At 35.5% G+C, this 15733-nt stretch overlaps 2 protein-coding genes and 1 long non-coding RNA gene across 5 annotated transcripts; all 3 read right to left on the bottom strand.

Moving 5' to 3' along the window:
* Positions 1-5043: 5043 nt before the first annotated feature.
* LOC113277412 lies at positions 5044-7219 on the bottom strand. 3 transcript variants are annotated; one of them, XR_003324899.1, is made up of 5 exons: positions 6635-7219; positions 6397-6532; positions 6073-6251; positions 5875-5958; positions 5044-5377 (listed from the first exon to the last, which is right to left on the bottom strand). It is a non-coding gene; the product is annotated as an uncharacterized LOC113277412 (long non-coding RNA). The 3 variants fall into 3 exon arrangements; XR_003324900.1 differs by having other exon boundaries at positions 6993-7219; XR_003324898.1 differs by having other exon boundaries at positions 6397-7219.
* A 120-nt stretch (positions 7220-7339) lies between these two features.
* Positions 7340-8038, bottom strand: LOC113279024. The gene has a single exon (XM_026527742.1). The coding sequence runs from the start codon at positions 8036-8038 to the stop codon at positions 7340-7342; it is 699 nt and encodes a 232-aa protein (XP_026383527.1).
* A 621-nt stretch (positions 8039-8659) lies between these two features.
* LOC113279023 lies at positions 8660-9445 on the bottom strand. The gene has a single exon (XM_026527741.1). The coding sequence runs from the start codon at positions 9443-9445 to the stop codon at positions 8660-8662; it is 786 nt and encodes a 261-aa protein (XP_026383526.1).
* Between the last annotated feature and the right edge of the window lie 6288 nt (positions 9446-15733).

The following is a 15733-nucleotide window of genomic DNA, read 5'->3' as shown; positions in this document are numbered from 1 at the left end:
TCAGAAGAAGCTAGAGTTAATGCAGAATCCAAACTAGATCTCAACACTGCTTCTGCCAATGTCACTCAGCAACAAAACTTTACCTCATGACCTAATTCTTTCGATCAACAATATGCTAGCTCCAATGTTTACTCACACGATACATCTCCACACAATGATTATCCACATTACTCTATTTCTTCTTATGCTGGTAATTCAAATTGGTCCAATTCTCCAACTCGTGGTAGCTTTGGAAGAGGTAATAGGTTTTAGAGGAAACAGAAATGGTGGTAACTTCAGATGAGGTTTTAGAGGTGGAAGAAATGGAAATAGAGGTGGCAGACAGGACAACTCCAATTTTTATCCTCCAAGATACAACTATTATGTCAAATGTCAGCTCTGCAAGAAACTTGGTCACTTAGCTCCAGAATGCAGATACAGATATGCACCAAGTGACCATTCTATGCAAGCTTACTATACTTCCAATGATTATTATGGTGATGATTATGATGACTATTGGTGTCCTGAACCAGAAGCATTTGTTGTCTACAATGATGACTTTGCATCATCTTCTTCTTCTGGTTGGATACCTGATCCAGGGGCTACTCACCACATCACTTCTGACTTGTCAAATCTAAACTTACACTCTGAATACCAAGGCACTGATCAAGTCAGAGTTGGAAATGGATCAGGTTTGCATATTACTCATACTGGTTCTTCTACTTTACACAATGATTCTGTTCAGTTTACCATTTCCAATGTTCTTCATGTCCCATCTATAACCAAGAATTTGATATCAGTTCTTCAATTTACTAAGGAGAATAATTGCTATTTTGAATTCTACTCTGACAAATTTCTTATTAAGGATCTGGTTACCCACAAAGTTCTGCTTCATGGTCCTGTTAGAGATGGTTTATATCACATGGAGTTCACTACCACCCAACTCAAGAAAGTTCTCTCCTCTGGGACATCTTCTTCAACACAATGGCATAATAAACTTGGTCATCCAGCATATCAAACACTCAAGCATATTCTCTCCTCAGTGCATGAAGTGATTGAATCTCATTTGACCTCAACACTTTGCTCCTCTTGTCAGACAGCTAAAAGTCATGCACTGCCTTATCCTACTGGTACAAGCTCTAATAATGTCTATGGTCCTCTAGATGTAGTCTATTCAGATGTATAGGTATCACCACTGTGTTCCATTAATGGTTATAAATACTATGTTTCTTTCATAGATTCATTCAGTAGGTTCACCTGGTTGTATCCTCTAGCTTATAAATCTGAAGTTCTTGAAACTTTTGTCAAATTTAAAAATCTTGTTGAAAATCAAATTAATAGAAGGATCAAGTTCATTCAATCTGATTGGGGTGGTGAATACAAAAATGTGTCTACTTTTTTGAATTCTTGTGGGATAAGACATAAAGTTTCTTGTCCTCATGCTCATGCTCATAATGGTACAGCAGAAAGAAAACACAGATATTGGTTTGGCTCTATTACATCATGCTTCATTACCTATATCATTTTGGTATTATGCTTTTGAAACTGCCAATTACCTAATTAAAAGATTACCCACACCAAATTTGGATCAATTGTTACCTCTGGAGTGTTTGTTTCATGTAAAACCTGATTATCTATTCTTACACACATTTGGTTCTGCTTGCTATCCATGCTTAAGGAAGTTTAATCATCACAAGCTAGATCCAAGATCTGGTCAATGTATTTTTCTTGGTTACAGTCTTATGCATAAAGGTTACAGGTGCTTCAATCCAAGTACCAACAAGATTATCATTTCCAGGGATGTCAAGTTTGATGATAATACATTTCTAAATGCTATACTGTTTTCTTCTTCTGATAATTCTACATCAGTGTCTGTCACACCATCTGTCATACCTGTCACTGATGCTTCCACTCCACCAACACATATCTCAAATGAAGTTGATGTTTCATCCTCTACTACTGCACCTATATCAAGTGACTCTTCTCTATAGCCAGCTTCTACTCCAACATCTATTACTACATCTTCATCTGTTACTAATGCTCATCCAATGCAGACAAGAGGCAAAATGGGTATTTCTAAACCTAAACCAAGAATATTTGCTTCTGAAGTTCAAAGTGTGTGTGAGGATATAATAGTACCTAATTGCTATTCCAGGCTTGTAAGGACCCAAAATGGAGAGCTGCAATGGATGAAGAGATTACAACATTACTTCAAAATGGTACTTGGAGGTTAGTTCTTGCTTCAGATGGTCAAAATGTTATAGGTTGCAAATGGATTTTTAGAATCAAAAAAAGAGCAGATGGATTTATAGATAGATATAAAGCCAGACTAGTGGATAAAGGCTACAATCAAGTGGAAGGTATTGACTATCAAGACACACTCAGTCCTATGGCTAAACCTACTACTGTCAGAATAATTCTCTCTATTTCTCTCTACAAGAATTGGCAGGTGAGGCAATTGGATGTAAAAAATGCATTTTTACATGGACATCTAACTGAGGAGGTATTTATGGTTCAACCACCTGGCTATAAAGATAAACTTCTTCCCAATCATGTGTGTAAGCTTCAGAGGTCATTATATGGTCTAAAACAAGCTCCTAGAGCTTGGTTTGAGAGATTGGGTAAGTTCTTATGTTCTCATGGATTTCTACCATCCAAGACAGATATTTCTCTCTTCTACAGGGTAACCAATCATTCTGCACTTTCCATTCTCATATATGTAGATGATATTTTGGTGACTAGGAGCTCCTCAAAAGATATTGACACTCTCATTACTGCTCTGAGTCAAGAAATTGCCATTAAAGACTTGGGATTACTTCATTTTTTCTTGGGTATTCAGGCCATCCATAACTCAGTAGGTATCTTACTTTCTCAAGAGCAGTACATTATAAATTTACTTATCAAGACCAAAATGAATGTTGCCAAACCTACATCAACTCCAATATTGCTTTCTAAATCTGATGGTGATACAACACTTTTTGAGGATCCAGATCTTTATAGAAGTACAGCAGGTGCATTGCAATATGCCACAGTCACTAGGCCGGACATTGCATTTTTAGTAAATAAAGCCTGTCAGCATATGTAGAATCCCACTAATGAACACTGGTCAGCTGTCAAGAGAATTTTAAGGTATTTAAATGGGACTGTTTCATTTGGTCTGCAATTTAAAAGAGCTTTAACATTGCAATTACAGGCTTACTCTGATGTTGACTGGGCTGGAGATATGTCTGATAGAAGGTATGGCCTTTTTTCTTGGTCCTAATTTGATTTCTTGGTGCTCTAGGAAGCAGAAAACTGTATCTAGATCCAGCACAGAGGCTAAGTACCGTGCTTTAGCTGATGCTACATCTGAGATTGTGTGGGTTCAATCACTTCTTACTGAGTTGCACTTCTCCCTGCCAAGAGTACCTGCCTTGTGGTGTGACAACATGGATGCTACATACTTAACTGCAAATCCTATCTTTCACAATAGAATGAAACACATTGAAATTGCATTTCATTATGTGCGTGAGCTTGTTACTACCAAGGCCTTGGATGTTCGATTTCTCTCTACACATGATCAAACAACGGATATCTTCACAAAGGCACTGTCGACTACTCGTTTCTCTGTATTGCGGCTCAAGCTCAGTGTCCTTGGTTTCTCCAGACCCTGATCTTGCGGAGGGGGGGTGTGTGTTAAGAGTATCAATATATATTTGTGATTTGAGTGTGTGAAATGTGTGTGTGAGCGCCTGTGTGACTTGAGCGTGTGAGGTAACTGTCAGGTGGAAGTTGTGTGTACGTTGTGTACCGGCCAATCCTGTAACAGTTGAAAAGCTCTTTAAATATCTCAGTTGTTCTTCTGAGATTGTAATGAAGAAAATCAAAAATCTGTAAACCTAATGAAGATTGCCTAGCGACTTTTGTCTTCTCAATAAATTCAAACTGTTGTATAACTTCATTATCAAGCTCCACTACTTCACATCCATATTCTGCAACGGTGATCAGATAAATGAACTCGGTTAAATACACTCATCAGTATCCAAAGATGGGTGCAAAACAAGTTTACATGAAAACATGAGGTCCACCGCAAGCAATTGTTCAAATGCACGGTGCTTTTAAACCTGAATATTTCAGTTCTCTTAAAAATGGGAGTGTTAATTATGTATATACGCTCCATATCTAGAGCTTCTTTTCGCTCATGAATGTATATTTTTATGCCGAATAAGTGTTTATCGCTTGTTATGAACTGTCTATCAGAGTTGGATGCGCAATAAATTGCTGCTATGTATTTTTTCCAGTTACCATGTTAGCTATGTGGTATAAATATTGCTCAAAATCGATAGCAGAAAACTTGAGTTATATGGTTAGTGTTCCCTTCATCTATAGACATACAGTCCCAATTATTATGGAGTTAGCTATAAGTAATACAAAATGCTAGCAGCTCAAAATTAATGATAGTACTTGAAGTTCTGTGTTGTCTCTACGACATGCTCCGAAATTAAGACAAAGAATGCTACGGGGGAGTGATCATTGTTTTAAATCTCAATCTCAGTAGGTTGATTTAGTTGCTCTGTCATGGAAAAAACTAAATGATGCGCATTATATGCATGGCATGAGATACTTGGATCGTGTCGCCCCAAACTGGGGCTTACCCTGCTTACGTATAAGGAATATGAGATTATGAAAATCAAGTTGTACACTCATAAGCCACATTGAAAATCGCATATCCAGATGCCAATAAATATATATTTTCTTATAAAAAGTGTCGGTTAATCATAAACATCGAATTTATGGGTACCAAATTACTGTTACCATTGAAAAATTCATTAACAGGTTCTTGCAGCGGTATTCTCATCATGAAAAGAAGATCATACTATCATGTAGAAACCCAGAGTTCCCCGAATGTTTTGTCCATACCTTCGTCCTGAAAACTCTTCGTTAGTCATCAGCAAAGATTACACATAGTGACGCTTCCTTGATCATTTGTAAACCAAAAATAACTTCACAATTTCATCAGATGAGAACAACAAAATTCAATTATTAAAAAACCTTCATTCACAAATTAAAACCTCATGGAAATATTACCTAATTAACAGTTAGACAGTACAGATTTAAAAAAAAAAAAAAAAATTTGAAATCCTATTTCTATAGCTAGTCGGAGAGACGCCAATGAAGAAGAAATTACAAATTAGCCGGAACTTCTCCAGAAAAAAATGTGGCAGAAAACAGAAACATGGGCTAGATGTAACATTCTTTGAAGGTGTGCTGGATTGTTGAATGTCAAAAGCAGGCAAGAGAGTCAGCCACCTGGTTCGCTTCTCCGTAAACATGTTGGAGAGTTGAATTCGGAGTGCTGGTGAACATATCTTTTGTTTCGTATATCATGCCTAATAAGTATCGAGGTAAATCATGTAACCTGCTCATAAAATGTAGAAGAGTTGAGGAATTTGATTAAAAGCACACAGGAGTCTGTTTCGTCGTATGACAACTCTAATAGCAAGTAACAATGCTCAAGTTTCATCTATTGGGGCAGCAGTTGTGGCCAATCTCTGCTAGAATAGGTGACCATCATCTTGTTAGAACGGGTGATTTGATGAATTCCATGTAGTGTGGATTTTGCACTACACGCTAGGAAACTTTTTAATTTCGAGCTAGCCACAAACACCATTGCCTTCTTAAATTTTTTCATTAATTTTTCTTAAAATGTCGTGATATACTATATGATTGAGAGTTAACATGTAACACCACATCATTTAAATCTGAGGTTGAAATTTATGGCAACACATTACCACTAACGGATTTCAAAACAGTGAAACATATGTATTGATTGTCTAAACAAAGCTTCTGTGCTTATGTAGATTCCAAGATGTCTAACATGTCAATTACATAAATATAATGTCTAAATGATTATACCTGGAAATTATGTCTGTGTTGAAATCCCACACCATCATTCTTTGCAGACCCATCTCCACCCCTTTTCAAATCCTTTGCGTCTACCTGTACATATTTGAATGTTTCACAAATGTGGAAATCCATAATTAACTTCTAAGCCTAGTTTACAAAGAAAAATGATTTTATAAGTCAATCACAAAGAAGGAAAAGGTCAATTACCTCCATCTGAAACATCATGAGAATTTTCTCCAATTCAATGAAAACATGCAGTTGTCATCTATGAAATCGGAACTAATCAAAACAACAAAACAAAACAAAACAAAACAATTTTCATCTTCTACAGCTCCCTGTACACCTTTAAGGGCTTCCTTTTCAATTTCTTCCATTTATCAGTTGCCCTAACCATTATAAAAAAAAAGAAAAAAATTAAGAAAAAAATGAAACTGGATTGATTTATGACATACTTGCTAGTGATAAAACTGTTGAACTCAGAAACACATTCCTGAACAGTTTCTTTAGAATCCTGACCGATTTTACAGTTACCTACGAAGCGCTTTCGTTATCATCAGACTAATATTTTTGCAATCGGCAAGTACCAGTCTTGTTCTCAAACATCCAACGGATTTGTTCTCCTCCACTTTCATGTCTGCTTGCGCTTCTACCCTCCTTCTGCCATGTTCTTTTATAGTATAATCACAAATGAGACGTTGTAGAAAAGAGTATAAATCATTGTTGAAATTACTAACAATTTTTAGACGCGTCCATTTAGCACAAACCATACTTGCCAAAGGTTTTTTCTATGTGGGTATGAATAATTTAGGCATCTGACTGAATTCTAGTCGATACACTCTTGTTGTGGAACACGAACATAGAAGGCCGCCGACTCCACATTCGTAAGATCCTTCCGTTTGGAAAGGGCTTCACTGGAATCCAAACATTTTGGTTCCAAGTTGACTTTCGATGTGAAAATTTTCCAGTGTGAGATACTTATATTCTAAAATTCCAAGAAATTACCATAGAGTACTCAGAGGTAATGTACTCTGACGTATAACATGAAAAAATCAACAAATAATGGAAAATACTTCTTTGTGACATTTCAACAAACACCTTATGGTAAACAAAGAGAAGTTTAGAGTTACCTTATAAATTTACGGTAAAAAAGCTTGAGATTCCTCATACAAAAGCCAATATGCCATGAAATGAAACACTAACAGCAAAACGGAGAAGTTCGTTTAGTCAGAGAGAGGGTAAAAGAACGTATGAGGAAAAATGAAATTCTTAGTAAGAGTACGTATGAGAAAAAATGAAATTGTTTTGAAGGTATTTTCTTTATAATCTTATAACAGTCGATTTAACAGCATCAATTTTTTTTTTTTTTCTAAATCATGAAATTTTATTACTCAAAAATGAGAAACTCAAATACAAAGCATATTCTTGACATTCCATGTCCTATTTTTCTGAAAAACAACTAAAATAAAGTTATTTTTCAAATGAATCTAAAATAATGAGAATCCTCCTGTTCAATTATTCCCAAAAAAGTTGGTCTTCCATCATATAGAATTACTTCTCCTCTGCTAAGACTTGTACCCTTTTTGGCTAAATCATCGGCTGAGAAGTTCACTTCTCTGTACGAGTGTCTGAAAACTATAGTGTTAAGTGAGCTAAGTATTCTTCTCCACATGTTTCTGACTATTCCAGGGATTTTTCCACTTGCAAATGCCATTATAACTGCCTTTGAATCCAAACTAAAGATTACATTCAGAAGATGTTTACTTACTGCCCATTCTCCAGCTGCAACCAAAGCCATAACCTCTGCAACGTAGTTAGTGGCAATTCCCAAGCCTCCACTCCCTGCTCCCAAGCATGAACCATCACTTTTTCTTCCTATAAAGCCAATACCTGCTGCACCTGGATTACCTTTGGCAGCACCATCACAACATATTAAAGTTTGGTCTTCTTGTGGTAGTTTAAAGAAAACTTCTTTCACAGTAGAGCTTCTGCTTTTGATCCCTTTAATCCCAAAGCTTACAATGATGTTCAGATCATACATACTATTTTTCATGGTTCCATTGACTCTTATGCCACATTCCTTTGTGAAGCTTAGTATCTTTTGTTTCAATGATGCAGAGTTTGGTTTTATATTATCATACATATTCAAGTTTCTTGTCATCCACAGCTCTACCATTACTGAAAATGCACTAATATACCATATATGTCTTATGGCAGAGCTATGCTTTTTAACACATGTAATAACTTCATCAAAAATTTTGGGAGTATTGATACTGAACATACCTCCAAGTCAGGTCCAGATTTCAAGACTGAATGAGCATTCCCATAGAATGTGCCCCATATTATCTTGCGCATTTCCACACATATAGCATTTGGAGACAGTATTGAAGCCTTTTTTCCTGACAGTTTCTTCTGTTGCACATGCTCCTCTGAGTATTTTCCAAACATTACATGATGCGCATGGATGAATGTAAGGGCTCCATACATATTTAGCCCAATTGACTTCTTGGAATTTCTTTCTTATTTTTAATACAACATTTGCTACTGTAAAATTTCCAGATAGGTCAGCTTCCCAAATTATTTTGTCATCTCCATCCCCAATTGCTGGTAGTTCATTTAGCTCAATTAAGTTCTTCATGTCTTCAGGTATCTGCCAATCTCCATTTACAATCAGATCACTCACCATTAGATTTTTGTTTTGCTGTACAAATGGGTTATCTTGATATTGATCAATAAGTGCATTATCTCCCATCCATTTATCATGCCAAACTGAGATTTTTCTTCCATTTCCAACCAGTCATCTACTTCCTTCATTGAGCTCACTTATCACCCACTTGAGTCCAGGCCATATGAAAGATTTCTTATAGCCAGTAGTCCATTCTCCATCTTTGTTTTTGTATTTTGCCTTCACAAATATGGTCCATTCCTCATCTTCAGTTTCAATTTTCCAGAGAAATTTCAAAAGAAGTTCCTTGTTAACTACCTCTAATCTTCTGATCCCAAGACCACCCTCAGCAAATGGTGCATTTACTTCTTCCCATTTAACAGTTATCATTTTCTTCACAGATGGATCACCAGTCCATAAGAAATTTCTGATTATCCTTTCACATTCTTTAATCACAGATTTGGGCCATTTATAGACAGCCATGTTGTATATTGGTATACTACAAAGCACATGTTTAACTAGAATTAGTCTGTCAGAAAATGCAAGTAATTTACCAATCCATCCTGCTAGCTGCTTTTGTAGCATTTCCACAATCCCCCATACTTGTGTAGTTTTTACTCTCCCATGACACAGAATTGTACCTAAATATTTGTCAGGGAATTCTGAGAGTTTGATTTGTAATATTTCTGCAATTATCAGTCTTCTTTCTTCAGTAACTCCACCAACAAAGCATTTTCTCTTTGCTCTGTTAACTGTTTGTCCAGAAGCAGTCTGATATTTCATTAATAATCCCATCAAATTATCTAATGTTTTCTTGTGCCCATTGCAAAATATAAAAATGTCATCTGCAAACATCAAATGAGATGGCTGACATCCATTTCTATTAATCATTGCTTGGATCAAACCTTCAATAATCATCTTACTTAAATTTCTGCTCAAAACCTCTTCAGCTATCACAAAGAGAATGGGAGATAATGGGTCTCCTTGTCTGAGACCCCTTCTCACTTCAAAAAAACCAAAAGGCCCTTCATTTACCAGCACTGATATTCTTGCAGATTCAAAGATTATCTTCAACCAATCAATACCCTTTTGAGAAAAGCCAAAATGCTTGAGTAACAGGATCAATATCAATTCCTTCTTAGACGATTTATAAATCAAATTGAAGACATATATCAAGAAGGTGATTTTACCAAGATTTTCTTCTTTTTTCTCTGCGGAAGACGAAGATTTTCTTCTTTTACAAAGATTTGCCTTCCCAATCGATTTATCTTCATCGAATGGGAATTATGAAAGCAGTTTCACATATTGAGTGGGTGGGTATTCATGGAAAAACTGAATACAGTGAGGTGAGTATGATGCAAACCGTTGGATTAAAATATGATACGTATAACAGAAGAAGATGGGTGAATCTCAGCCGCCAGTTAGAAAAGTGGATATATCTCAGCCGTTACGTGACACACCAAACACTAATGTTGTATAAACATTGATGATTTTGGTACGTTTAAATGCGAACACATGGCGTCCCCTTATTGATAGGCGCACAGTTGTAGAGGATTTTTTGGTGTTGACGATCCGACTCAAAATATTTTGTAATTATTTTAAGGAAGAAACAACAAAATTTCCAAATTTTTCAAAAGGAATACAAACGAAATTTAACTTTATCTAAAAATATGAACAAAAAACAAGTAACTTTGGATTTCTTATCAACGTGTAATTATATTAAGAAATGGAGAGTTTTAGTAACAAATAAAAACTGTTTATTTTACTACAGCTTTTATCAGCTTTAATAACTGTTTCTATTTTCAGTGTGTGTAGGATTGTTGCACGTGTACGACTAGCTTTATTTTCTTGTACTCCTCTGAGATGTATTTAATGCTCAATACAGTCGTCTTTGTAATCTTAATGAGAATTGTCTTTTCAACCTTTCTGAATGTTACTATGGTATTAGAGCCAGGTTACTCGATCCGATCTTGCTTTCTGCACCTGTTTCTTAATCTTCTTTATCTACAGATTCATTTAAATTTCATCTTTTACTCAATTCTTTGTTATCTTCAAACAAAAGTCTAATCTTGTCTCAAGATCTCATTAAAGCTTCTACATCTTGATCTTCTAAATTCTTTCTTGATATTTCCTTTTCTTTTTTCATCTTTCAAGGTCTAAATCAATGGAAAATCCGACTTCTTTTTCGATCTCTAAATTACCAATCAATCAATTAACAAGTATTGTTCAACTCAAACTTAAAGATGACAATTTCATCATTTGGAAAGGTTTAATGCTACATGTAATTCGAAAGTTCAAGATCATGAAATTTCTTGATGGATCTCATGAGTGTCCACCTCAATTTACTTCAAGAACTAATGCTAACAATGGGGTAGAAAATCCGTTATACACAGATTGTATGGATGAAGATGCAACAATAATGTTCTGGATCAATTCGACCATCTAAGATAGTGGCATCTCATACTTTGCTTATGCAACTTCCTCATATGAGTTATGGAAAGGTATATCTGATCGCTTTGCTCGATTTTCTTCAACTCATTCTATTCAATTGAGGATTAAACTAATGAATATCAAGAAAGGTAATTCAACTATTACTGCTTACACAAATGAAATAAAAACCATTACTGATCAATTAGTTGCTACTGGATCTATAATATATGATGATGGAATTGTAATAGTCACACTAGGAGGATTAAATGCTGATTTTAATTCTTTTGCTACATCTGTAAGAATGAGAAATCCTCCTGTTACCAGCGACGAAACCAAGAAACTTATCTGGTGGGGTCAAATAAAAAACTCTTTAAAAACTTTGCAATGTTTGACCCTCTTAGGAAGAAAAATACCTATAATACCGTTAAATTTGCCCCAAAGCATACTAAAATTTCCAAAAGACCAACCAGTTTTACACTAAAATTGAAAAAAAAAGTGGGGTCTAGGAACCCCAATAGTTTCTGCATGCCTCCGTCGATGCCTATTACAAGCCTTGAGTTACATAATTTGCTTCTTAGTGAAGAACTAGTTATTCAAAAAGCGGGGGTCTAACAACCACACACAATGTTTCGCTTACCAATCTGTATGGACAAACTCCAATATACTTTTATGAGAATCAACTAGACAGTTAGAATCAACCAATGAAAAGTATACCAAAGAGTTTATATCTCAATCTCTCGATTTGATCTTTACTCAAGAAAATAGAAATATACGAGTCTTTATCAAAGAGAGATAACTTGGATGGTACCAAAGACCAATATCCAAGTGTCAATCAATTTAAATCAACAACCAAAAGGTCGGATATTCTAATTGATTGAACAACGCACAACCTGTGATATTTCAATTATATAAAAAAACATAATGCGGAAAAGGAATAACACAGACACCAGAATTTTGTTAACGAGGAAACTGCAAATGCATAAAAACCCCGGGACCTAGTCCAGATTGAACACACACCGTATTAAGCCGCTACAGACACTAGCCTACTCCAAACTAACTTCAGTTTGGATTGTAGTTGAACCCCACTCAATCTCACACTGATCGAAGGTACAGTTATGCTCCTACGCCTCTGATCCCAGTAAGATATTGTGCACTTGATTCCCTTAGCTGATCTCACCCACAACTAAGAGTTTCTACGACCCAAAGTCGAAGACTTTAATAAACAAATCTGTATCACATAGAAAAGTCTACGATAATAGATAAATCCGTCTCCCACGAATATACCTACGAGTTTTGTTCCGTCTTTTGATAAATCAAGGTGAACATGAACCAATCAATAATACCAGACTTATATTCCCGAAGAACAGCTCAGTATTATCAATCACCTCACAATAATCTTAATCGACGCAGCGAAAAAAGATATCGTGGAATCACAAACGATGAGACGAAGTTTGTTTGTGATTGCTTTTCTATATTGCCTATCGGAGATATCAATCTCAAGACAATTATTACAATTGTACTCGTACGGTAGAAACAACAAGATCAGATCACACAACTACGATAAAAGTAGTATCGGTCTGGTTTCACAATCCCAATAAAGTCTTTAAGTCGTTAACCTGGTTTAGAAGAAGAAACCAAAGGTTAAAGGAGAATCGACTCTAGATTAGCACAACTAGTATCACACAGAATGTGTGGGGATTAGGTTTCCTAGTTTCTAGAGTTCTCCCTTATATACACTTTCAAATCATGGTTTGCAATCAATGTTAGCTTAGTAACAAAGCATTCAATATTCAACGTTAGATGAAAACCTGATTAGATTCAAGATCGAAAACTTAGCTTGTCACACACAAATGAAATGTCCAATTTTGGGTTTATGAACCGTACCCCAACATTAACATTTGTTGGTTCAACAAGTCAACCAAATGGTTAGCTATATGATTACTCTCATATCAACCTTATTCTTCTTCACCATAACTAGTTCAAATGACTCAAATGAACTAGTTAGAGAGTTGTTCAATTGCAAGGAAATCTTATGTTACTACACAAGACACAATTGAAGCAAAATCGATTTGATTCATTCGAATCGGTTCATGAACTTTATAGCCACGGTTTGCAAAAGCATTCCTTAGTTTATTTAAACATTAGTTCAAGAACAACCGACTTTAGATATAACCTGCTCAAGTTCGCGGACTGGGTTCGCGGACTTCAGCTCATGGAAGGAGTACACAAACTTTAGCAGAAAGTCTCGGTCCGAGAAGTTACGCAAGTTCGCGGACTTGGCTCACGCCACTTCCAACTTCTCTTGATCAACAAAGTTAGCAAACTTTGGTTCAAGGAATAAGACTTATGCATATATGTGTTTCCACAATAATGCTTATATCCACCAATGGTTATGTAATCTAAACTCTCATTTCAATCATTGAATCATTCTCAGAGCAATTTTCAAAGTGATTGAAACATAACATGACTTTCGTCACTTGTTAAAGATGAATTCGGCTAAAGCGAAAGCTTACCAACACACATTTCGAGAAATAGATAGGCGAGATAAACTCGGCTCGAAATAACAAATGTGTATAATGAAAGTATATATATCAAAACGACTTTTGTCTCAAGAGTAGGAGATAGAGTAAATAGTCTTTTGGGTGACAGATAAGTTCAAGTCTCCACATACCTTTTAGTCGATGAAGATCCACCAGTTCCTTGAGTAATCCTTCGTCTTGTATGATGACTTCCATGGAGTCTTGAGCTCAACTACACTTTCTATCCTAATCCAAGACCTTAGCTCTAATAGGCTAGTAATCAAGACTTATAGTTTTGATCACTAATATTGACAAACATGCTTGAGATAGCAACGCATGCGAGTTCGACCGAGCAATGCTCTAACAATCTCCCCCTTTGTCAATTTTAGTGGTAAAACTATTAATACATATGGAATACAAAAAATAAATAAATTAACTTTTGTAGCTCCTATTCCACATGCCTAATCTTCAACATTACTCGAAATCTTCGTCACTTTCAAGTACTCCATTGATCCCAAAGGTTGTAAGTTTAGAACATCGTTATTGAATATCCGTAGCTATAACAACAAGAAAACAATAGTTCTCAATCATTGTTATACAATATCATAGTATCATTATACAGCGTCAAAGTTCAATTGTATCACAACTTCAACAACAATACTATGGTGATATGTATCACTTCCCCTTAGTCAATACTCCATCTCACATGGAAACCACTCCCCCTTACATAATGATCTGAAAACCATATGTATTTTAAGTGTGAACTACATATTAATTCTCCCCCTTTTGTCAATAAAATTGGCAAAGGTACAAGAACGGGATCCTTATGAAATTTCCGAAAGAGATATTTCATGACCAAAAGAAAGAACACACATCATCTTATTTAGATGCAATCATAAAGCCGAAGCTAAATGCATTCATCAAGGAGTTTAAAGATACAAGATAACCCCTATAATATTCCACAGCCGCACTCCCCACAAAGATTTGGAAATTAAGCGCAAGTTCAAAAAGAACTCTCCCCCATAAAATGTCATTCCCAAGGGAACAACAAGAGCGACCTTAATTTCGAAAGAGAAAAGAAGGATTTCTTTGGACATAACAAATCACATACAAGTATGAATTTGAATCCAAAATATTAAATTAACCACAAGAAGTTCATGATTAATTTAAATGAAAATGCTCAACATAAGTAAACTTATGGAGACTTAAGAGCGCTCAATTAGATTAATCACAAGTAAACCCATAATTAATCTAATCGAAATACACAATCAAACTAATCACAAAAGTAATCAATTTAATTGGTCATACTCACATAAGGAGTCTATGGAGCAATGCCTAAGTTAATCATGAAAACAATCAACCCAGTCATGAACGCTCAAACATAAGAAGACTTATGGAGTCATAACTAAATAACCAAACAAGATGATTAATTTAGTTCAAAATGCTCAACATAAAGTACCTCACGGAACAACAACAAGACTAATCATAAAAATAATCAACTTGGTTGTTTCGTGCTCAACATAAGACACATTACGGAGCCACACAGTAATATATAAAATATGGATCAGGGAAGATAAATTACTGCGGAATACACAAGGATTCATTCTATTTTCCATCACTATTCGCATAACGACATTCAATAGACATAATCCTTGAAAAAAAAAGATTTTAACCTATCTTCCATCAAAAATTGACAATATAGGCTTAACTTTTTTATTTGTCAAAAGTCTATTCATTCTTTTATCAATACATGAATATCGACATTCGAAAGACTTTACTTTTGACAAGGTATGGGACAATCATAGTTCACGGACACAAACACACATATCCCATAACAATATTGCAATATATAAAACTATAAATATTAATACTGCAAAAATCATCTTCCAAAAAATTTTAGAATTTAAACCAATAAATCTAAAACATGATGATGGAAACGTTGGTGTTTATGGGTGAAAATCATTTCTGCCGATTTTGGTAATTTCGGTAGGTGAGTGAGAAACAAATCTAAACCCTAAAAAAATGTACTGCACGGGAGTACTTTAGATTCCAGAGATCAACCTGTACAACTCCGGCCTAAACCAAGAAATGGCCGTTCCGGATTTGCTTCAGTCACAAAGAGGAGGAGAAGGGCTGGTTTAGGGAGGGAAGCGAAGAGAGTGTTGAGACCAGAACAGTTCTGGAAGAGTAGTACTTGACTTGTATCATAAGGTGAAAGCTTTTGGGAAAGCTAGCAGAATTGCCTTTCTGAGTATTA

Source organism: Papaver somniferum, chromosome 5 (genome assembly GCF_003573695.1).
Source record: "Papaver somniferum cultivar HN1 chromosome 5, ASM357369v1, whole genome shotgun sequence".
Taxonomy (NCBI): Eukaryota; Viridiplantae; Streptophyta; class Magnoliopsida; order Ranunculales; family Papaveraceae; genus Papaver; species Papaver somniferum.
This window is presented reverse-complemented; position numbering and strand designations above follow the sequence as displayed.

Excerpts from the sequence above, each read along its gene's own strand:
- LOC113279024 (XM_026527742.1), bottom strand. The coding sequence starts at position 8,038 with ATGGTAGAGCTGTGGATGACAAGAAACTTGAATATGTATGATAATATA.
- LOC113279023 (XM_026527741.1), bottom strand. The coding sequence starts at position 9,445 with ATGATTATTGAAGGTTTGATCCAAGCAATGATTAATAGAAATGGATGT.